The sequence below is a fragment of the Cryptomeria japonica genome, chromosome 8, assembly GCF_030272615.1.
Source record: "Cryptomeria japonica chromosome 8, Sugi_1.0, whole genome shotgun sequence".
Lineage (NCBI taxonomy): Eukaryota > Viridiplantae > Streptophyta > Pinopsida > Cupressales > Cupressaceae > Cryptomeria > Cryptomeria japonica.
This window is the reverse complement of record NC_081412.1, coordinates 479,084,893-479,109,194: the sequence shown is the minus strand read 5'-3', so window position 1 is coordinate 479,109,194 and position 24,302 is coordinate 479,084,893. Positions and strand designations below refer to the sequence as shown.

The 24,302-nt window shown below is 37.0% G+C and overlaps 1 protein-coding gene across 2 annotated transcripts in view; it reads right to left on the bottom strand.

The window, feature by feature from the left end:
- LOC131043756 (uncharacterized) overlaps positions 1 to 24,302 on the bottom strand; it is a 176,589-nt gene that overhangs the window by 57,133 nt on the left and 95,154 nt on the right. For both annotated transcript variants that reach the window (XM_057976987.2, XM_057976985.2), the window contains exon 7: positions 20,095 to 20,246. In XM_057976987.2, coding sequence (XP_057832970.2) covers positions 20,095 to 20,246 — 152 coding nt within the window. The remainder of the gene's footprint in view (positions 1 to 20,094; positions 20,247 to 24,302) is intronic.

Here is a 24,302-nt window from a genome sequence, read left to right as displayed (position 1 = left end):
AGACAAACCACTAACATCCTCAACAAATTCATCTCCCATGTTATGAAAATGAGAAGTTGTTTGATTAGCCAAGGCTATTATAAAACATTAGAAACTGAGAGCTTCCATTCTTTTAGATAAAAATTGTTGATGTAGAGTGTGATGAATAACCCACAATGTTGCCTCTTTCCCCTCATTCTGGAAGCTTAACTCCATCATTTGATACATTTGAGAAATTTCAAATGTATCAAATGATGTAGAGTGTGATGAATAACCCACAACGTTGCCTCTTTCCCCTCATTCTAAAAGCTTAACTCCAGCATAAAAACCATCACAAATTTTATGCTCACCAATCAGAATGCTGAGTTTACTAATCTTCTTCTTAAAAGGAATGATAAAGCCATCAGATACTACAACATCGAAACCTTCAGATTCTTCCACATACAGTTCTCTTTTTACCACTAAGCCCTCATCAATGTAAGTGTGAGTAGCTCCACCATCAAGAAGTACTGCAACCACATCCACACAAAACTTCTTGGAATTTGAAGGAATTATACTCCGGTGCACCAAAACGAGAAGCAAGTGATCATTATTCTTGAGATTCAATTGTTGATCATGATCCTTTCCCAAATCTATTGGGTCTATAGTTTCTTCAACCTCATCAGAAATCAACTCAACATAATATATCTTCCCCTTTCCTTGGCATCTATGACCCAAGGTCCACAATTCTCTGTATTGGCAAAATAGTTTCTTCCTTCTAAGTTCTTTCCCAGATTCGTCTTTGGTAGACTCCTTTGAAGTTGAATGCGAGACACTTCTTTTTTAAAAGAGCTTCTTTAGTTGTCTTGCATGTGAATCCTCTAAATTATATTTACTCTTAGGGGTTGAAAATTTCATGTTTTGTGCCCTTCTTATTGCATCATGTAGAGTAGGTGGATCAAGTGCCTTTACCCAACTACGTAGTGGTTCTATCAACCCTTCAATAAATAGGACTATCAACCTCCTCTCTGAAACATCAGATAACATAATTGAAATCCTCTGTAATTCTAACACATACGCATGCATACCATGCTATTTCAATTGTGCTAGCTCCTAAAAGTGTATCTTTGGATCCTTGTTGAATATTTCTACAAGTCTCTGGCTAAATTTCCCATAGGAATTAATGAGGTGATGACCTTATGTCAATGATCTATGCTACCACCATTCGTATGCATCACCATCCAAGTGCAAACTGGCATACTTGCTAGCCTCATTCTCAGACATAGGATTTAATGAACAATATGTGCCAAGTTTCTAAACCCAAGACCTAGCCATGCATTTATTGGAACCATCAAAAGTGGGAATAGACAACTTCCCAACCTCTTCTACAAATCTTGGCTATTAGGGCCCCTGTCTCTTCTAGGTCTATTTCTTAGCTTGAATTGACAAAAATCTTGTAAAGACATAGCGGCATGAAATTTGTTGCCTAATGACTCGTACTCATGTAACTAGTCCATGAAACCTTCTTCTACATTATGCTGATTCCCTCCTGTTGCAGCTTTGTTTTGTAGGAATGTGAGCATTAGAGGCTTAGAGGATTCTCCACTAGCTGCCCTGGTATTGTTATTAACTAGTACATAGTGTTACTAGCTTCTCCATTATTTCGTCTATCATTAGTGTTGCCTCCATTGTTCTGATTGGAATTCAGACTTTGCATCATCTAGTTCATTAACTAAACTAACTACTGATGCCCTCTAGCAAGGTCATTCAGAATTTGTTGCATGCTATTACCTTCTTGAGTATCCCTTCTTTTTGCCATGACCTATTGAACCTATCCTTCAATTGGAAAATCAACTAGGACTCCTACAATATTATCTGTAAGGTTTAGGGGTCTTCTTAAATAAATTCGGTGCACACATTCACTTGGTTGCATACGAATTATCTACCTACATAAAGTTATTTATTGTCCCACTGGTTGGCAAGATACAAGGCTCAAGTATCACTGAAATGACCCTTCCGAGAATTCCTGTTCACAATCTTGCAAATTTTGTTGTTTCTAATTTGCAGGTGTTTCATCAAACACTTTGTTTCCACCTTGTTATGAGATATTTTTCTATAGAAACTAAAAAATTTGAAGATATACTCATCATAAACTCAATCTAGCATTTATTAATTCATTAATTCATTGCATTTTATCAAACAGTTGACATTCATTCTATATAGCTAGAAACAATAAAATACGAACAATGCAGCTTGCTGTTCCAAAAATCAGAATATAGGGATATGAAGTTTTTATTCTCTAACCTCAGAAAAATCTTGCATAGCAGATTACAGTCAAGAGTATTCACTAGAACAGCACCATCATCGATCGCTCAAGTCTTGAAAGGTCTAGAAGTTTCCTCATATGTCAAAGCCTTTCCTTAAAACTGCCAATAGCTTATAATATCATTGTGCCTATGTTCCAGGTGGCTTCTTAAGGCCTCACATCCCCATACAAAGAAGTTTCCTATGTTGAAAGGTCTAGAAGTTTCCTCATATGCCAATGCCTTTCCTTAAAACTGCCAATAGCTTATAATATCATTGTGCCTATGTTCCAAGTGGCTTCTTAAGGCCTCACATCCCCATACAAAGATACTAGCCAACTCCTTATACCTTGACGCCTTCCTTGTGGGATGGTTGGCGGCTAGTTCAGTAGCTCCAAAGTCTCACGACCTCACCATAATATGCAACACCTCAAACTTATTTATGCCCACAATTTCTAATTCAATGTTGACTTCCTCAAAAGATGACCTGTTTTCCTTTTATTATGCTACTGTTTCCTTCTAAAATCATGTGCCTTTTTTCAAAGATTCAAATATTACCTTGGCAGCAAATTTAAAGGGGCCCACGCCTTCAAAAACGAAAGCAAACTTTCAAATGCTGCAGCTGAGTGACGTGAGGGACCCACAACCCTATTCAATTTTCCACATTACAATTGGAAGGAGTTGCTTATGATTGATAGCACCATGGTATAATCACACAAAGCTCATGACCTTGCACAACAAACCTTTGATGAATTCGGTCAAAGATTTTGGACTTGTTGGGATTAAGGTGTCTCAACCTTATAGTCCTAGCATTGACTTCTTTAATTATTTGATGCATATCTATTATATCCTAAGTTGCTAACTTCATATCTTGTCATATCACTTTGTGGGACCCCTTGATGAGTTGGCATCCTACATGGCAGGTGATGACTATGACAAGGTTCCTAATTTTAAGGAAGTTGGTGCCCACTTGGAAGATACTTTATTTTAGGTTTTAGGATGATGTTGTAATATGTTTCCATTTTGGACTGAATTGATTTGGCAACTTCCTGTGTTGACTAAAGAGTACTGTTGTGCAGTTTCTATTAAAGGATTGGAGTTGCAATTAGCAGTATTGAATCTTGCATGTTGCGCCTTGCATGTGAAGAGGACTCTTGTTGCATAGGAAAGTACTCCTAGCATGTGGATAAGATTACTTTCTGTTTAGCAGGTTGAGTTAGAACTTATGCATGTTGATATTTATCAATTAGACTACAATGCTGATTTAGCAAGATAAGGCTAGATACCTTGCATGTCTTCAAGACTGATGTTACTATTGAGATATTCGGATGCCTTGCATGTTGAGGATTGAGTTCTCTGCTTAGCAGGAGCAGTTAGAACTTGTGCATATTCTCCTTTCTGCAGTTGCACGAATGCAGAGTTTGTGGAGATGACACATGCCAGTCTTGGGTACCCAATCTTGAGTTCTATATATACTTACAGTGAGAGCATTTTATGAGACAAGTTGAAGATGTTAGAAAGTTATGCTGTCGAAATTATTCCGTAATCCTATAATAGTGTGAAGACTCCTGAAGAGAATAGCCTAAGATTGTATTGTAATTGTTGTTGTTGCTGAATAATACAATTGAGTTGAATGTTTGGAGTGTGAGTTTTTTCCCAAAAAGGTTTCCCCACATATATGTTGTGTTATGAGTTTATGTTGTGTTGAATATCTGTTTATGTTTTATTGAATGTGCAAGCTATAAATGTTAAAGAGTTCAGAAATTGTTTGCAACCCTCTCCTCTGTAGCTCAATGTAGTAAGCTGTATTCCATCACCTAGTTTCCTTTCAGGAATGCATTGACCAGAAAGATGAGGATGAGTATTTTCAAAGAACATGGAAGAATCAAACAACACTTTTTGGAATCTTATGTGTTGAGTTTCAGCAAGTTGTTGTGGTAATACCTGACATTTCCTAAAGGAGAATCACTTTCTTGTTTGTTGAAGGCTTGTTTGAGCCACTGAAATGTATTGTTAAAGCCTTTGCACCTACTTCTCTACGAGAAGTAATCAAATAGCCCTAACATTTGAGCCATTTATGACTAAAGGAAAAATTATATCCCAATCTAAGACATCCACTTTTGAGCACTATAAAGGAAATTTTCAGAAAAGGGAATCACATTCGCATCCAAGGAAAATCATGCCTCAACCACGTACAATGAAGAAAGCAAATGAATAAAAAAATGAACTCAAATGAAGGAAGCTATGTTTGTCCTACAATGAGCCATGGGAACCTAGTTATAGATGTCTTCAAAAGTGCCAGGTTCATAATATTTAAGTAATATATAATGAAGATTCAAACCTAGAAGAACCTGAGTCACAACCAACTATAAAGGAACATGAAAGCATGGAGGATGAAAGCACAATTGAAGCACACTTGCAATTCTTTCAAGAGCACCCAAATATCATCGATTCAAAGTTCAAGGAATGCTATCGAAAGATTCAATCATGGTGCATATTGATAGTGGGACAACCCACAATTTCATTGATGAAGGGTCAATGGCTATAGGAGGACTGAAACCTGAGGATTTTGAAGGATTTCATGTCATTGTTGTTCATGAATTCACCATTCCATGCACTAAAATAATCCAACTCAACATAGCCATGGGAGACCACAAGATATGTGATGGTTTCTATTTTTTCGGTTTTGAAGAGACTAACATGGTTTGAGTGTGCAATGGTTGCACTATGTTGGTGTTGTCATCATTTTTGGATTTTCAAAAATGTGACAACCCCTACAAATTTTTGCTTAAAATGTGTCGTTTTTGTCTCCAAGGCACATTTTACGAGGTGCAAAACTCACATTTGTTAGTGTCAAATCATTAAGGGGTGTGTTCGTCATCATTGTCTAGGTTTTGGTGAGTTTTGGCCTTCATTTTCCTAGTTTTTTGTGCAATTTCGGGTCTCAGAACAGTAACTGCAAGTTGGAGATTTTACTCTAAGGCACGCTTTTCAAGGCAAAATTCTTGCTCCTTTCTAAACTGGACTAATCTTCGGTTCATCCTTGATCCACGTTTCAAATTTCATCACGTTCTACGTTCGTTTGCTTGGTTTTTTCTTCAAAATTGAGTTTTATTCTCTGGACGGTGAGTGGGAAATTTTCCTTCTTTTGCAAGTTAAGATACCTTACTGTTTTTAAGTTGTAGGAGTTTTTCCAAGCAATTACAAGTAAAAGTTTATAAAAGATATGTAACTTGTAATTTGCTTTTTCTTTTCTATTTTGCCCTTTTGTCTTTTAAGTTGTTTTGTAGGAACTGTTTGGTCAAATTACAAGTAAATTTAAAAATACAAGTTTATGAAAACTTGTAAGTTCTTTAAAAAATTCCTACTTTCTTTAATGTGAACTTGTAACAGGCATTTTAAAACCCGATTGCAAGTGTTTTAAGTGCTTTTTGATGTGCTTTTGCTTCTCCAAAACCTGATTTTGCAAGATTGAAGGAAAAGTGATTTTTTAAAACATGTAATGGGGTTTTTAAAACCCGAATGCATCTTTTTGCTCCAACTCTTGTGCCCTTTCCTTGCTATTGAATTTTCAAAACCCGACCACGTTTTTCCTTTCCAAGGGCATCGATTTGTGGCTTTCTTGGTTGAATCTGTTTTCACTTTGCCACAATTTTGGGGGATTCAAAGACCACGTTGCCATGAATGCATGTTAACGTGGGGATCTTTGGCTCCTATTTTTGTTGTTTGGCTCCACATTTTTAGTGCTTTGACCACGTATTTCGCCTTTGTGTGATGCATTTTGCATCCAACCTTCAATGTGAAGTATTTGGTGCCAAGTGGGTTTCTTCTTCCAACCCATATTTTGTGCTTTGGGTTGAATGCAAAACCGTTTTACTTATTGTAAGATCTATCAACGTGGTGGCTCTTTCATCTATTTATAGAGCATTTTGGGTCATCCCAAGATCAATTGTTCTTGCCTAGGGCATTTAATCAAGCAAGATTTCGAGTTTCTATATGATCTTCCCAAATTGTTTTGCTCTTTGAATACAACTTGTGAATTTGCAAAGTTTTTCCCATTGTATTTCAAGTTAAATTTGTCTCTCATACCAATCATAGCCTATCAGAGATGTCTATGTGCATTTTCAATAAGACAAGCTTGTGTTCTTCCCTTCAAGTAAATTTGCATTTTAATTATAATCGAGAATTTGAGACCCAATTACAAGTGCAAGTTGTAATGTTCTCTTACTTGTTGCAATCAGCCTTCCAGAACCCGAAATTGGTCCAAAATTCACTCAAAAACACTTGAAAATGAGTCTTAAAGGTCCAATTACAAGTGAAAACTTGTAGTTACCCATTACACATATGAAGTTGCATGTTTGTTTTCCACAATTGCAAGTTAATGCTCTTGTTTTTTCACACATATAATGCAGTCCTCAAAACCCGAAATTCGCTTGTGCGCCCATTTTTGAATCAATTTATCCCTTCCCTTGTCAGTCCTATTTGCACACACGATCTATCAAACCAACAAATTAAGGCATGGGCCTTATTTTGCAAGCAGATTCCAAGATTGGAGAAAGAACAGCAACATGACGGAGCCACGCAAGGAGATGGCTAAGTAATATGAATGATTGAGAGCATAGAATGCTTTCAAGACAGAGATAGGCTTCTTACTTCAGCCTTGCAAAGAACTTCCCTCTTGAAAAGCCAGTACTACCCCAAGCAAGGAGATAAGATTGAAGTTTGTTGGCCAAGGACACAAAGATCATTAAGGATGCAAATTCCCGTTCCGATTCGAGATGTCTTCACCAATCATGAATACTTCAAGTTCTAGCATCCTGAAGCAGCATGAAGATTTTCAAAACAGAGGATGATGTAGTCAAAGTCGTGTCTTCGGACACATAGAATAGTTTCAATTATGCATTTGTAATTTTGTTTTGACAAGTTACATGTAATGTAAAAAATTGCAATTACAAGTGACAATTTCACTTGCATTTTTGTAAAATGTAATTACATGTAAAGCAACTACAAGTTGAGTTAAATTAGGACTGTACTTGGAATAAGTCATGGTGGTTAAGAGAATTTCTCAAGTTAGTTAGGATCCTCCCACCTTTTTCTCAAGGCTTCTCTCCCATAAATACTTGAGGGGGTCTATTGTAATAGATATGTTTTGGCAATGCAACAAAACTCTGTCAGTTTGTATGTATACTCCAAGACTTTGAGCTTAGTTGTAAATCATATTGCAGTCAATTAAAAGAGGCAAATTGCTTTCAAACTTTGTGTTGATTCAAGGTATTAGGTGACGACATTTTCTGGAGATTGATTGTGAGTTTTGAGGTGTTGTACAAAAGGGATTCAAGCTCAATCTTGCAAACTTTGAGATGCTTATTGTGTTTGGAGTTTTAGATTGGTTTCAAGATTTGATACTGCAGACTTTGAGCTGCTTGTCATGTTTGAAACTATTGTAGGACGCTCAAGCTAAAGGGGTAACTTGCAGACTTTGTGCTGCTTTTATTTTCTATGTTTGTGCATAAGAGGTGCATCATGTAGTTAGACTTTGAGCTGCTACATATTGTGCTTAGTTACCAGAAAATCATCTAAAAAGATTGATAGGAGAGTAGATAGTTGAAAACTTTGAGCTTTCTTTATGTTTTCCCGTCCCAGAGAAGCAACGGAGGACTTTGCACCTTTATGGAAACTTTGTTTCTTTATTTAGTTTACTTCATTAATCATTTGTGCTTTCAGTTGTGATTCTTTTCTGAAATAAGAGAAAAGAAAAAGTGTCTTTTTCTGAAAAAAAAAGAGAACAAGACAGAGTTTCACCCAGACTTAGAATAGATTTAGAGTTAGAGTTTATTTTTGAATTGTTGAAGTAGAAAGCAAAGGGGGATCCTTCCCTAAATTAGGAGAGTTTTATACTCACACACTATGGCTAAAACCACAATTTTGTACATCCCCCAGGTGTACAAAATTTTCAACCAACAGTTCGCAAGTTTTCACAAAACTATCAATGGGAAACTTCAAGTGGTTATAATTAAAGAATTGAGGTCTTCTACAAGGGACAATTGGCTTGGGAAGCAAGCTATTTGATTTTGATTACACATTTATCCATATGTAAGCAACACACTCACTACATTGATATATGAACTAGTGTGGATAAGCATATAAAGGTATTTAGTGATTCACCTCTGGGACTACCACTTGATAGAGGATTCCAACAAATCATAGAGTTGGAACTTGGCACTAAGCCTATCATGATCACTCCTTATCACCACCCAAGAATGTACAAAGAGAAGATGGAAAGGTCGATAAAAGAGCTCTTGGTGATTGGTCACATCAAGCCCAATTCTAGCCCTTTTGCTTCATCAATGTTTTTGGTGAAAAAGCATGGTACCATTTAGATGTATGTTGAATATAAAGCTTTAAACAAGAAGACCATCAAGATATGCCATTCCAAAGATCAATGAGCTAATTGATGAAATGCATGGAGCTATAAATTTTTCAAAGATTGATTTGCGATAAGTTTACCACCAATCCATTTAGGTGTCACTTCAAACACTTTCATTTCTTAGGAGGGCCATTCTTATGCTTATGATGGTTGGCCAATTCAATGAGATATTGTGGTGGTTTCTACTTCTTCACAACAGTACCGTGATTATGATGTTCTTCATGTGGGTTCCTTTTTTCTTGTTTCTAAAGATAGTTCCAACTATCCTACTAATAATGAAAGTATTGGTGCCTCGTCCTTTGATGATGTTACTCTTGGTTGTGATGTTGTTCCTAGTGGAGATGATTCTTCTACTAAACACTCTGTGCCAATGCTTCTATCATTTGTGATCAAGGTTCATGAACCCTATAATAATGATTTGGACTTGGATATTTCCTCTTCGCTGGTTGTTCCTATTAGATGTACCCCAAGTCTTGGTTTCAAGAGTGTGGATTTTAGAGTCAAGTCTTTGACTAATTTGTCAGTTTTGATTTGGATCCCAATTTCAAGTTTGTGGATTCAATTTGTGGATCCAACAATTTATTTTAGGGGGTGGCATTCAGGTCCATACAAAAAACATATTAAAATCATAAATATATACATTTGTAATAAAAAAGTAAGAATGTTAGAGCAGTAGAACCAATTTATATATTTTCAGATATGTTTAATATAGAGAAGAAATTATAAGCCTCATACAATATTAATAAAGGATAAATGTTAATATATAATATAATAATAAAATTATAGAATAAATTAAATTTATATATATTAATATTAATTATTATAAATAAAGCTAATACTAATATGTAAATTTATTTTATATTTATTATAATAATTAAATTAGATATATTTACACATACTCTTTCCTAAAAAATCTCATGTATTATAGTGAAAGCAGAGGCCAATATTATTTGAATGGTAGTCCTCCCATCATCTACCATTGATTTTAAATCGTAGTTGTACCCAATGCCAAGCCTGTGCAGTGCATATTTTGCCTCATATTGTTCCATTTTCATCTAAAATAGAAGGCAACCTATGAGATTTTATCATGGCAGTTGCTGCTACAAGATGCTTTCTTCATACGCATTGAGGACCAAGGGATGCTAATTGTTGTGATGTTTTTACACATCACCCCATTGCAAATGGGGACCCCCTACTTTTTAGTTCCTGCAAGTCTTTTAGTTTTGGTTCTTCGGGTCTTTTTGCAGAAGTCTCGTCAGTCTCCTCAGTTTGCAAGAGGTTTGGGGTTAGTTTGATCAAGTCTATAGCTCATTTGAGCAAATTTGGTTAAATCTGGAGCTTGTTTTGTTTGTTTTAGCATTTTGACCTTCGGACTTGATTTTGAGGCCTTTCCTTTAGTGTTTTTGAACAACTGAGTGTTGCACTGAAATCAAGACCCTTTAAGGAACCTGCACGTGAAATTTGAGCAAATTCTTAACAACTTTCTATATTTAGAAAGTTCCTATATTTTAGGGATTTCATTGCCTCCCGGATTGATCTAATTTCACCGAAAATCAAACTTACTATTTTTAGTAATTCCTATTTTTAGTAACTTTCTATTTTTAGTGTCTACACGTCCTGTTTTGCCCTAACTCTGACATCTTGAAACACTTTCTATTTTTGGAAAGTTTATTTGTAGCAAGTTCTCCGCAGGCACACATTGAGAGTGAGCATTCCTAAACAATCCTAAATTTGGCAAAGTCAAAAAGCAGGCGAAATGGAACAAAAATGGGTAAAGCATGGGCATCCATTCCAGAAGTGGAAAGCAGTGTGAAAATATTCTAAGTCTAGAAAATCACTTCAACTCCCCGAAATGGCATCTTGAATATGGAAGAAGTTTGAAATTGGCTAAGTCTAGAGAGAGGAAGGTCAAATTCCCTAACCAAGTGAAAATAGCGCCCAAGGTCAAAGAAGGGTGCCAAACAAGGAGTATCATGTAAAATCCAAAAGTTGAAGAATTCCTTGGCCAAGGCAAAACAACGCCCTAGTCAAGAGAAAGGCGCCAAATTCATGTTGGCATGGAAAATGATGAAAATACTCCACACTAGCAAAATTGCGCCCAAGTGCTAAGTAGGGTGCTAAAATGACTTAGTCATGGAATGATGGAAAAGTGAAGAATTCCACCACTCGAGCATTTTGGCGCCCAAGGTCAGAGAAGGGCGCTAGGAGAGGGCAGCTGTGGAAAACCAAGAAACTGCAAAAGTCCTTCCCAGAGGCAAAACAACACCCATGCATAGAGGAGGCCACCAAAATAGTCAAGGCAAGGAAAGTAGTAAAAGTGGAGAATTCCTTGCCTTGGGTGAAATAGCACCCATGCACAAAGAAGGGCGCCAAAGTAAGTTGAGCAAGGAAAAATGTTTAAAAGTAGAATTACTCCATCAAGGATGAATAGCGCCCAAGTCAAGGAAGGGGCGCCAAAACCATAGCACTAAGGAAAATGCATTCAAACACTAAATTCCTTCACCAAGGAGAAACAACGCCCATGCACAAAGAGGGGTGTCAAATTGAGGTAGTCAGGGAAATTCCACATGCATTGAAGACTCCACCATGTGATGAAATTGAGCGCCAAAAGGATGGAATCATGAAAATTTGAAGATGAAAAATTCTCCATCGGAGTCAAATTTCCAAGCCCAAATCAAAACTAAAGAAAATTCTCCAAGGAAAGGAAATTGAAGGTCAAGGAAGAAATTCAGAGAAGGAAAATCCCCTCTGGGAAGAATTTAAAATCCCCCTCCCAGGCATGGAAATTCACCAAAGAATAAAGAAATTTCAAGACGAGAAGAAAAATTGGTCAAGTGAGAGAAGTTTTCTCTAACCTGAATCACGGAGCTAAAAATGGAAAAATTCCTAAAATATAGGAAAGGTGAAAATTTGGCTAAGTGATGGAAATTCATTCCTTCATGACAGAATTCTTGGAAAAGGTGAAAATTTGGCTGTGTGTTGGAAATTTCTTCCTTCAGGACAGAGTTCCAAACAAGGAAGAAATCACACCAAAGGATGAATTGAAGACAAAATTTCTAAGGAAGGAACCAAGGATGAACCGAACAAGAAAATTCCCCTCGGAAAAATTTTGAAAAATCCATTTTCGGGCATCAAAAATCATCCGAATTTGAAAATGACGGCAAATTTGGATTCATGAGATAGCTTTCTCTCTCTTGGACCCTGCAACCCTAATTGGAAAATGTTCCTAAAAAATAGGAAATGTGCAAAATTGATGAAAAATTTCTCTAAGCAAGGAAAGTTCAAAAAACTTCAAGAAAATTCTTCATGGATCAAATTGTTCTCTACTTAAGTTTTCTCTCTCCAGGGGTTTCTCGCGAAGTGGCAGTCGAGTCGGCACATGTTGAGTCAATGAAGCATCTTTTTGCATGCAGTCGTCGCGTGAAGGCATAGTGGCGCATTCATTGCTACAATATTTGACCATGGTGGCGGCTAATTCATTGCATGTCAATTGTCGTACTTAATGCAGTGGTGGAGAATCTTTTGCATGTAACTATCGTATTCAGGTGATGATGGAGCATTTATTACACATTGGGCGAATTTCAAAGAAGTGGTGCATTTAATGTACAATGGATGCCATTTTGGGCACGTAAAACTAATTGTATATGGGCATGATGGGTCATTAATTATTGATTCCCATTTTGTTGCATCATGACTGGATAATCTTTTGGGGAAAAGGGGGAGGGAGACTTGTTCATACTGTATATGCCTATATAAATAGGTGACCCCCTCATCTGAAAAGGGGAAGGGAGACTTGTTCATACTTTTTGCATCTTGTTGATTGTAAGTTGCAGTGTAAAGTTAGCCTGAGCCCCCAAATTTGTGCTAAGTTCGATTGTGAATAGTCGTTTGGATTGTGTCGTGTTGCATATTCACATGCACTATCTCAATATGAAAATTCTTGAGCATCCTTAAAAGATTGCACCGGTTCTTATGGAGTTGTAGTTTATCTTGGTGAAGCAAAGCTTGGTTTATTTGGAATTTGTCCACTAGAGCACTATCTATTGATATCATACCCTTAGGAGTAGATTTAGATCCTTCTAAACCCTTTCCCCTTTATTTTCAGTTCATTTTAGTTTGTTCGAAGCATAAGCATCGCAAAATTGCCACATCCAATGATGAAGTTCCATGCCATTGCAAAGAAGTAAAAGAAGGATCCAAACATAAGTCCCCTTGGATTACCAGCAATCACATCAGCCAACTGAGTCATGTCCGTAGCATAAAGGAACCTTGGATTCGATTGTTTGAACTTCCTGCAATCTTAGCATGCAATCGTACTTCGACCAAGAGAGGGTGAAGTGACCATTAGGCAACTTTATTATGTGTTAGGCGTTGTCATAAAAAAACACATCAATAGAATTGGCGCTAGAGGGAGGAGGGCCTAACATCAAATCGTTCATTTTGCTTTTTTAAGTGTCAAATCAGAGATATGTTAGATCTCTTATATGTCAAAAAATCCAAAAGAAGTGAAAAATTCAAAAAATCCAAAAAAAAACAAAAAATAGAAAATCAAAAAAAGATTTCTCAATGGATGGGCGACCATTTCAGATTTCTTGCTGTCAGGACAGTCTCCTTGTGGACATCGCTCAGATTCAAGAAGATTTGAATGCACAACTGCACCTCAAGAATTTGTCTCAATTTGCCTTACCAGGGAGGTATCGGATTCATGAAACCACCAAGCATGATGAGACGAATTGCTTGAAATTCTTGTCAAGGATAGAATTGGTTCTACAAGGGAAGATTTTCTTTTGGGATGTTCCAAAGCTAGAATTGTGCATAAGGCCTGATGATGATTGCAATGCAAATGATCCTTTCTCGAGATTCAAGTTGAGAATTCAAAATCAAATAGAATTGGGTAATGATCGACTTGAAGGGGTATTGCTTCCTCGCTGGTGTCGGATTCACCATGCACCCCACTCAGAATTCTCTTGTCCAATGTGTGGAGAGGCTATCAACCAAGTCAGATATCAGTCCAGAGTATTAGTGCCTACAAAGGAATGCATCACACATAAAATCTGGAGTGTCCATCTCAAACAAGTTGAGTCAAAAGAACAAAGCATTGCAACACCATCTGGCGGTAAGACATGAATTACAAGTGGATAGTGCAAGTGAACCCAATGATCCAAGCATTCAAGTGGGGGACGGCGTTTCTTGCATCACACCAGAGGAAGAAGCCATTGGAGTGAAGATCAAAGAAGCAATGGAATACATACAAGCAAGGAGAACCACCCAGGGTGACTATCAGCATATGGAAGCAGATGAATATGCAAAATTGCAAGTTATTGAAGATCATCAAGAACCAGAAATGGAGGACTTAGCTCAAAGTAGAGACGATGTGAGAGATTTCTAGAGCTCATTCATCCAAGCAGGAAAACATGAAGAGGGAAGTGTTTCCAGTACACTCCAAGCAGGAATAGTCCTTGATGAAGAAGTTCATTCTTGCATGCTCAAGATGGAAGAAACAATAAGCAACTTAAGGCAAAGAGGAATATTTGATGAGCAATGGGTCACCAAAATGGAAGCAAAGTATAAAAAGCAATTCGGGTTGGGGCTAGACCCGTTACTAAAGATTCAAAAGGAGCTGGTAGTTGAAATACTTCATGTTTCCAAGTTTCCATTTGAATCCAGATTTCACCAGCATGTGCCTACTGAGGATTGGAATTATGAGTTGCATGTTGCAGTTGCAAGTGGGATGATACATCACCAGCTTCAACCTCCTGATGAAGCAATGGATGATATGCAAGAATTCCCGCCCATGCATAAAGACCACCAGGTTGTCTCTTTCCTTGCTCCTGAATTTGAAAGTTATGAATTTGATTACAGAAATTTAGGAAGAACGACTTGTTTATGGATTAATCATGGTCCTAATGAGTTGCCACAATTGCTAATCTTTCCTGATGTTTTGCTTGAGTTTGAGATTTGTATTATGAAAGATTACTTTTCTGAGTTTTAAGATAAATTTGCAAGGCTTTGAACCATAACTAATGCCCTGTTTCTCCTGCACATCCTGAGAAATCATGTTAGGAGTTGTATATATTTAGGTCTTGTGAGTATTGTTCGTTCAAATTTTTTTGTTCCTGTGAGACTAAGTTTTTCTTTTGGGGTTTTGGCTTATTTTGTTGTGGGTTTTCCCTTTCCTTTTTGGTTTTGGTTTGTCTTGTTTTGTTTTGCTTTGGGTTTTGGTTTTTGGTTTTCAGCCTTTGGTGCTGGTTTTTCTTAGGTTCAAGGTTTTGAGTGGCCTAAATTGTTTGGAGTTTTTGTTTGTGAAAGGGGTGATGATGTCCTCCTTTGCACAAATCTGGTTGTATTCCACTTATGTTATGTTTCGATGCCTGAATCCTGAGATTGTCATGCTTTTCATGCCTAGTCAATTACTCTAAGTCATTTGGATTTCTTAGGAGAAGTTATGGCTAGAGAAAACCTTACATCTTGCTTCAGCACCACTGGAATCTCCAAACCCATAGTAGGCTTCACTGCTTACGAGCCAAAGGAATTGATGGAAATAAAATGAAAAATCAAAAGAAAGAAAGAAAAGATTAAAAAATGAAAAGAAATATCAAAATATTGGCTTTGGGAATATGCAGATAACTCCACCGGGGCTATGGACGCTTGACCTACAGTGGAGCAATATTCGTGAAATTTCAAAGACAACCTCGTTGGAGCTATGGATGCTTGACTGGTAGTGACGCAATGTCCCAGATGCTTTTGAAGTATAGATACCTTTAGCTTGCTATAACTAATTCTAGAAGTCTAGATGGTCTTGTGAGATGGAATTAATGCGTATGCACACACTTATACAATTTCAAATGAATGTGCTTTAATCTGGGTTCTCACCCTGAAGTGTTTTTCAACACTTCCCTCATGGATTTTGTTTTATCTATAAATGTTCAGGAACATTTATTCGGGTGGAGGCTAGATGTTGTGATGTTTTCACACATCGCTCCATCGCAAATGGGGACCCCCTACTTTTTAGTTCCTACGAGTCTTTTGGTTTTGTTTCTTTAAGACTTTTAACAGCGATCTTGTTAGTCTCCTACGTTTGCAAGAGTTTTGGGGTTAGTTTGATCAAGTCTGCAGCTCATTTAAATAAATTTGGTTAAGTTTGGAGCTTGTTTTGTTTGTTTTAGGGCATTGACCTTCGCACTTGTTTTTGAGGCCTTTCCTTTAGGATTTTTGAAAAAATGAGTGTTTCATTGAAATCAGGACTCTTTAAGGAAACTGCACGTGAAATTTGAGCAAATTATGAGCAACATTCTATTTTTAGAAAGTTCCTATTTTTTAGGGATTTCACTGCCCTCCCGGATTCCTCTAATTTCGCCGAAAATCTAACTTACTATTTTTAGTAAGTGGTTATGGATCTTATTTTTACCTAACTCCAACATCTTGAAACACTTTCTATTTTTTGGAAAGTCTATTTGTAGTAGGTTCTCCGCAGGCACACACACTGAGACCGAACATTCCTAAACAAACCTAAATCCGGAAAACTCAAAAAGAAGGCGAAATGGATCAAAAATGGCTAAGCGTGGGCATCCATTCCAGAAGTGGAAAGCAGCGTAAAAATATTCTAAGTTTGGAAAATCACTTCAACTCCCCGAAATGGCATCCTGAATATGGAAGAAGTTTTAAATTGGCTAAGTCTGGACAGAGGAAGGTCAAATTCTCTGACCAAGTGAAAATAGCACCTAAAGTCAAAGAAGGGTGCTATATAGGGAGTATCATGTAAAATCCAAAATTGAAGAATTCCTTGGCCAAGGCAAAAAAGCGCCCTAGTCAAGAGAAAGGCGCCAAATTCATGTTGGCATGGAAAATGTTAAAAATGATGAAAATCCTTCACACTAGCAAAATTGCGCCCAAGCTCTGAGTAGGACGCTAAAATGACATAGTCATGGAATGATGGAAAAGTGGAGAATTCCACCACTCAAGCATTTTGACACCCAAGGTCAGAGAAGGGCACTGGAGAGGGGGGTCGTGAAAAACCAAGAAACTACAAAATTCCTTCCCAAAGGCAAAACAACGCCCATGCATAGAGGAGAGCGCCAAAATGGTCAAGGCATGGAAAGTAGTAAAAGTGGAGAATTCCTTGCCTTGGGTGAAATAGTGCCCATCCACAAAGAAGGGCGCCAAAGTAAGGTGAGCAAGGAAAAACATTTAAAAGTAGAATTCCTCCATCAAGGGTGAATGGCACCCAAGTCAAGGAAGGTGCGCCAAAACCATAGCACTAAGGAAAATGCATTCGAAGATTGAATTCCTTCACCAAGGAGAAACAACGCCCCTACATAGAGAGGGGCGCCAAATTGCGGTAGTCAGGGAAATTCCACATGCATTGAAGATTCCACCATGTGATGAAATTGGGCGCCAAAAGGATAGGATCATGAAAATTTGAAGATGAAAATTTCTCCATCGGAGTCAAATTTCCAAGCCCAAGTCAAAATTGAAGAAAATTCTCCAAGGAAAGGAAATTGAACGTCAAGGAAGAAATTGAGAGAAGGAAAATTCTCTCAGGGAAGAATTCAAAATTCCCCTCCCAAGCATGGAAATTCGCCAAAGAATAAAGAAATTTCAAGACGAGAAGAAAAATTGGCCAAGTGAAAAGTTTTCTCTAACCTAAATCCCAGAGCTAAAAATAGGAAAGGTGAAAATTTGGCTGTGTGATGGAAATTCCTTCCTTCGTGACAAAATTCTTGGAAAAGGTGAAAATTTGGCTGTGATGGAAATTCCTTCCTTCAGTACGGAATTACAAGCAAGGAAGAAATCACACCCAAAGATGAATTGAAGACAAAATTTCTAAGGCAAGGAAGGAATCAAGGATGAACTGCACAAGAAATTTCCCCACAGGAAAAATTTTGAATAATCCATTTTTCAGGCATCAAAAAATCATCCGAATTTCAAAATGATGGAAAATTGGAATTCGTGAGATAATTTTCTCTCTCCTAGACCCTGCAACCCTAATTTGAAAATGTCCCTAAAAAATAGGAAATGTGCAAAATTGATGAAAAATCTTCTAAGCAAGTAAAGTTCAAAAACCTTCAAGAAAATTCTTCATGGATCAATTTTTTCTCTCTTGAAGTTTTCTCTCTCTAGGTGTTTCTCACAAAGTGGCAGTCGGGTCAACGCATGTTGAGTCAATGATGGAGCATTTATTACACATTGGGCGAATTTGAAAGAAGTGGTGCATTTAATGCACAATGGATGCCATTTTGGGCACGTAAAACTAATTGTATATGGGCATGATGGGTCATTAATTGTTGATTCCCACCTTGTTGCATCACGAGTGGAAAATCTTTTGGGGAAAACCCTAATTAGGGCTTTGCATGATGCCTATATAAAGGGGTGACCCCCTCATTTGAAAACAGGTAGGGAGACTTGTACGAAATTGTTGTGATAAGTTTTTGAGATAATAACAGTGAAACATTATTCTCTAATGGTGTCCACTTAAGTTATTTTTCCCAGACTTGCATGGTTTCACCTTCCTCACATAGAGTAGAAGTAGAATAGTGCTTTAATTTCAATGGAGAATGTAATGGTGTTTGATGAATTTCCATGGTTCATACTTTTTGCATCTTGTTGATTGTAAGTTGCAGTGTAAAGTTAGCTTGAGCCCCCAAATTTGTGCTAAGTTTGATTGTGAATAGTCATTTGGATTGCGCCGTGTTGGGTATTCAAATGCACTTTCTCAATACGAAAATTCTTCAACATCCTTAGAAGATTGCATCGGATCTTGCAAAGTTGTAGTTTATCTTGGCGAAGCAGAGCTTGGTTTATTTGGAATTTGTCCACTAGAGCACTATCTATTGATATCACTGCCCTTAGGAGTAGATTTAGATCCTTCTAAACCCTTTCCCCTTTATTTTCAGTTCATTTTAGTTTGTTCGAAGCATAAGCATCGCAGAATTGCCATATCTGATGATGAAATTCCACGCCATAGAAAAGAAGTAAAAGAACGATCAAACGTAAGTCCCCTTGGATTACCAGCAATCACATCAGCGAACTGAGTCATGTCTGTAGCATGAAGGAACCTTGGAGTCGATTGTTTGAACTTCTTGCAATCTTAGCATGCAATCATACTTTGATCAAGAGAGGGTGAAGTGACCATTAGGCAACTTTATTCTATCTTAGGCGCTGTCATAAAAAACATGTCAACACTACCCTTACCACTTCCATTTGGATCGTTCTTAGAGCCCTTGTCGAAGGAGCAGGGATTGTGTTCAGTCTGCTTGAGAGTATACAGATCTAGCAAATTGGAGGCTATTGTGAGGTTTCATGTTTCAACAGCTTTGAGCTTCCTAGGTTCTATTTGGCTTTGCCTGGGTGTCTTCGGGATGAACCCACAATCATATCTCTGCACCCTGTTAGGACCAAAAACTGCACTGAATCAAAATCTAGATCCTGTATGGATTGGACATGGATCCAGGGTTAAAATTGGCAGATATGAAAACAAAGGTATTTGAAGAAAGGTGATGCGTCTTTCATTGACAAGTTTTATAAGAAATGTGGTGATAATAGTTCCTTGATGTATTTACATGGTTTTAGCTATGTTTTTGGTATTAATACTGGACTGTTCCTTTTTTTTTTATCATCTCGTATTGCTGGTTCTAAGATGATGTAACATGGTAGCCGGTTTTTGGGTGGTTTATGTGGATGGGTTACTCTGTAGCAGTCAGCTTTTGAGATTTGCTACAGTGTTGCTGAATCTTTGTATATCTTTGTAATCAGCCATTCAAACGAGCTAAATTTGTAAACTATTTTGAATCAAAAGAAAAATTATTCAGGGTATTGATTCTTACTATCAAAATCAGAAAATTCAAAATTCAAAAATCTATATCCTAAGTTTGATGAGTATGAACACATGCCTTCAAATATTAGTAATACTGTACTTGAATATACGTGATCAGTCTCCTTAGTCAATACACTATAGTTGTACTTTTGTAGTTTCAAAAAGCATAGAATCCATTGGCATATGTTTACCAAGTCAATTTGTTCCTGTAAGGAACCATGAAGACTTGACGATGAATCATACTTGATAATCTCATAATTCACAAGAAATAATAATGCCCTCCTCTAAGTAAATGGCATCATGCCAGAACACTCAGCTGTAAACACTAGAATAAAATTCAACACTCAGTAATACATTAGTTCAAACCTTAAAAGCAATGATAGTCTTAAGCTTGTCATATAATCTGCTGCGAGATATTTAAAAAAGGAAGAAAGAACAATGTCACTAATAATTAAAGTTATTCCAACTTTTCCAAGCCCCAAAATAGATTGGCAGGATATCTATTCTACAAACTTAGTATTTTAAAACTATTAAATGGGCACTAAATAGAAAAGCAAAATACAAATGATAAAAAAATGGAGAAGAAATCTAACAGCATAATGAAGATCCCATCGTTTTGCTGCTATAACAACACTCTGTTGTGGCATCACCGTTCCCTTTGTCTTTGCAAGGTCAGATGTGTCTGGATAGGGTGGCTTCTTCTGGGAGACAACATCTGTAACTGGGTTCCAGTAATAATATTTTTCTGTTTCACAGCAAAGAGAATATCCACAGCCCCATTTCCTCTATCAATACCTAAAAATATTAGTCTAATATAAAGATATAGATTGACAAAAAATACAACTTTTTGTAACCAAAATCCTTAGCAATTATTTGTGTTACCCCTCTACTCATATTAAGCAAACAGAAAATATAACCAATCTAAGCTTTGAAAGGGTTAAATTTTTAATGTTTGTACAAGTACATTTCTACATGAGGAGTGTTGATTTATTGCCAGCCATATATTTCACGTTTGTTGCAGTTGAAAGCATGCAAGTCGGCATTTCTTCTTTTTTTCTCCCTAAGAAAATTAGCCTTTAGAAAATATCATTTAAGGTATAACAGATGCAAAGTCTGGAATAGCCTAGGCCCTATATTCTACAGATTCCTAACATGGATACTAATATCTATTCAACAAAACATTTTTTATAAAAAGATATCACAAGATCAACCAAAGCTGTGTATGCATTATAGAAATTGAATGTAGGCAACAAATAAAGCATGTGCCTAATTAACGTAGTAGACAAAATAGAATGTGCCTCATGTTTAAAAGAGAAATTATTCAAGGGAATTTGAACAATTATCACCATCTTTGTGAATGAATGCAACAAAATTTAAGAATAGGAATTTTGTCCTGACATTTGTAGTAATGTCATAAGTCCACAGAATATATTTAGACCTGACTCAAAATAGGATAGACAATACTCATTGTGAGTAATTTTCTGAGCTCCTTCAATGTACAAATTGAATCAAATCAACTAATCCATTTAGAAAAAAATATTGTAGGAAGGACAGCTTGCAATGGCCACAAGTATTAAGCGCATTCATTATAGGCTAAGTCACAATGTTCGAATTCGAATTCAAGTTCGGCAACAATAAAATTTGAATGAAATTCGGCAATGGACAAAATTTGGAAAAAGATTCGACATTAAATTCAACTAATATAAATAAATAAATCCACAAAATTACCAAAATAAATTTAAATTTTATATATTATTAATAATTAAAAATCTAAAAAATATATTTTAAAATATTAATTTTTAATGTATAATGTTACCATATAATAAAAAAGATAAAAACAAAATAAAACAATATCGATGCATTTTAATATATTACATTTTGTAAACAATGGAAAATGGGGGCACCTATTCCATTAATTAATGTTGCACTCACATTATTTAATCTCAAAGCTTGGAGGACATCGCTTAGTTTTATAAAGAAAATAACATTAAACACAACTTAGTTTAATAGAGAAGATAAAAACATAAAAAATAAAGGTTTTATTCAGCGGACAGTATTTAGCGGATGGGAATAAGTAAATTCATCGCTTCAATACTGAACGCTGCTCGATGCAATAGACGTGATCGTGACAGATGCTGATGCGGATGTGATATGCATGCCATCGCGACGGTGTCTGATCTCGAATCACTCCCATGAGTTTCAAGCTCCCTTCTCCATACGAACTTGAGGTGAACATCAACGAATTTTTCAGATTTTTATGAAGTTTGCCAGATTTCAAATTTCTTCCTTGAGATTTGGCAAATGCTATGACTAAGATTATAGTTATTGACTTGGCATGGATGAGTGCAGCTAACTAAAACCATTGTCTACCAATTATAAAGTGATGTTCGTATAGAAAAAAGTGAAATGACGCAGGATTTCAATGGCGATACTGTTGTGCGTATAGCACACACACCCCGTCATTGATAGGGACCCCCGTTTTGTGTTTGGTCTGCTCGTGTAGTAAGAGAGAAATGAAGGAAGCGTTCAATGCTTTGAAGTAAACCTCGCGTGAGTTGCCTTAGAAACCCAATTTTGCTTAGCAGAATGAGCAAAAGGATAAAGTTCAGAAGTTTCATGCCCTCTGAAATCTCGCAAAATAGTTAAATCGCCGAAAATGATCAATCTTCATAGTCTTGCAAACTCGGCTTGTAAGCCGAAAATGAAACAACAATTGAAAGTCACGCAAATGAGACCTTTCGGCAGAAAATGTCATAGGTCCCGAAAATCATAAAAATCGTGAAAATATGCTTTTGGGCCGAAAATGACCTTCTAACCCAAAAACGCAAAAATGACCTTCTAACCTGAAAACGCAAAAATGACCTTCTAACCCGAAAATGCAAAAATGAGAAGTAAAGGTGAAATCACTTAAACGTTTGCAAAAAGGCCTTTTAGGCCGAAATCATTTAAAAGTTTGCAAAAAGGCCTTTTAGGCCGAAATCACTTAAAGTTTGCAAAAAGGCCTTTTAGGCCGAAATCACTTAAAATTTGGCAAAAAGGCCTTTTAGGCCAAAATCACTTAAAATTTGGCAAAATGGCCTTTTAGGCTGAAATCATGAAGATGTTAGAAGAGAGGCGTTTTAATAACTTTGCAAAAGGCCTTTTTGGCTAAAAATCTAATAAGTTGATATCCTCATAGGCCGAAATTCAAAAAATGCTTAGAGGTTTCAAATTGCCTAATATGCACGAAATTCCAAAGAGAGAGGCAAATGAGCATTTAAAATTAAATCTCACATTTCACCTCTATCAAGTGAAAAACATTTAAAGATTCATCTCACAAAGAGCTTCTCGAGCCAGACATTAAAATTTAATGTTTGTTAAATTAATTTAATTAATTTTTCAAATTGATTTATTAAAGTGAGATTGATTGTTCGCAGGTCGAAAGCATCGTCCCGAAGAACCGGGAGAAGGTCTGAAACGTCAAGGAGCCAGGCACTGGACGCTGAAGAAGAAGATGCAGGAACGCGCTGCAGGAGCGCGAGATCGGAACCGAGCATTGGGAAACGTGTTGATGTGCCACCAGACCACAAAGTTGAAGTCCACCACCGGGACCAAAGACCGAAGAACACTCTGAATGCGGCAAGTCTATGCATTCTCGAGAAATACACAACTGCATTTAATTCCAAAAGTTCAGTTTTTGAAAACTGAAACTGTTTTAATGTAAAATTGCTTGTGGGCGCCACTCAAGATATTTTGAAACAAAGAAGAAACAAGTCAGTTGTGGACAGTTATGTCCAACTACCGGATAGACTCAAATTGAATCCAGACAGTTGCAGGTAGTTGAGATAGTGGTTGGGTGGATACCTAAGAGTTAATGGGCATGGGTTAAGGCTGTCAGCTTCTGGATGGCAGGTTGCAGCCTTTGGATGCAGTTAATCCTGCCCTTCGATTCAAAATTGTAAATTCTATAAAAGGCAGAGGCCTTTCTTTTGTAAAGGGTTAGAATTTTGGGGTTAGATTTTAGAGTTAGAATAGGTTAGATTTTAGTAGTAGCAAAGAGATGTTGCAGAAATTGTTGTAATAGGTAGCTGAAATCAATATATAGACATTGATTTGATGTTTATCATCTTGTTTTTAGTCTGTTTGCATGGTTTTTTTCAGCTGGTTAATTTAGAGTGCAGAGATTTTAATGGTGAAGTGTAGAGGGGTATTTGATGCATTTCTGGTTCATACCATTGTGGGCCTGCTGATTGTGGGTCACCGTGCATGGTTAGTCTGAACCCAAACTGTGCTTAGTTCAACTGCAGGTGTTCGTCTTAGGCTGCGCCAGAATTGGGTGCCTAAAACGAATGTCTCCGGTCTGAAAATCCTTCATCCCTTGTAGCTTGCACCGTTCTTGTCTAGTTGTGAGGGTGTCTCTGGCGAAACAAGAACTGGTTTATCGAAATCTGTCTACCCTCTGCATCAACTGTTATCTTCCTTGTCCTTAGACTTCCTAAACCCTTCCCTTTTTCTTTTATTTCGAAATCCTAAAATCGTAGCAGACCAGCTTGTTACAAAATGTAAGTCCCCTTTGTGTTTCCAGCAAAACACATCAACTGCTGAGTTATCCTGCAGTCAAGACCTGACAACCAAAACCTTGAGGTAACCCCCCATTGATCAATTTAAAACACCATTAGGGATTTCCTTATCTCAAGAGAGGATAGGATAATTAGCATTCTATTCTGCGTTGGCCGGATGAAGTCGTAGTTCCGCGATTTTAGCCACGTCAACAGAATTGGCGCTAGAAGGAGGGCCCCTTATCAGGTTCCTTGCAGCAAGT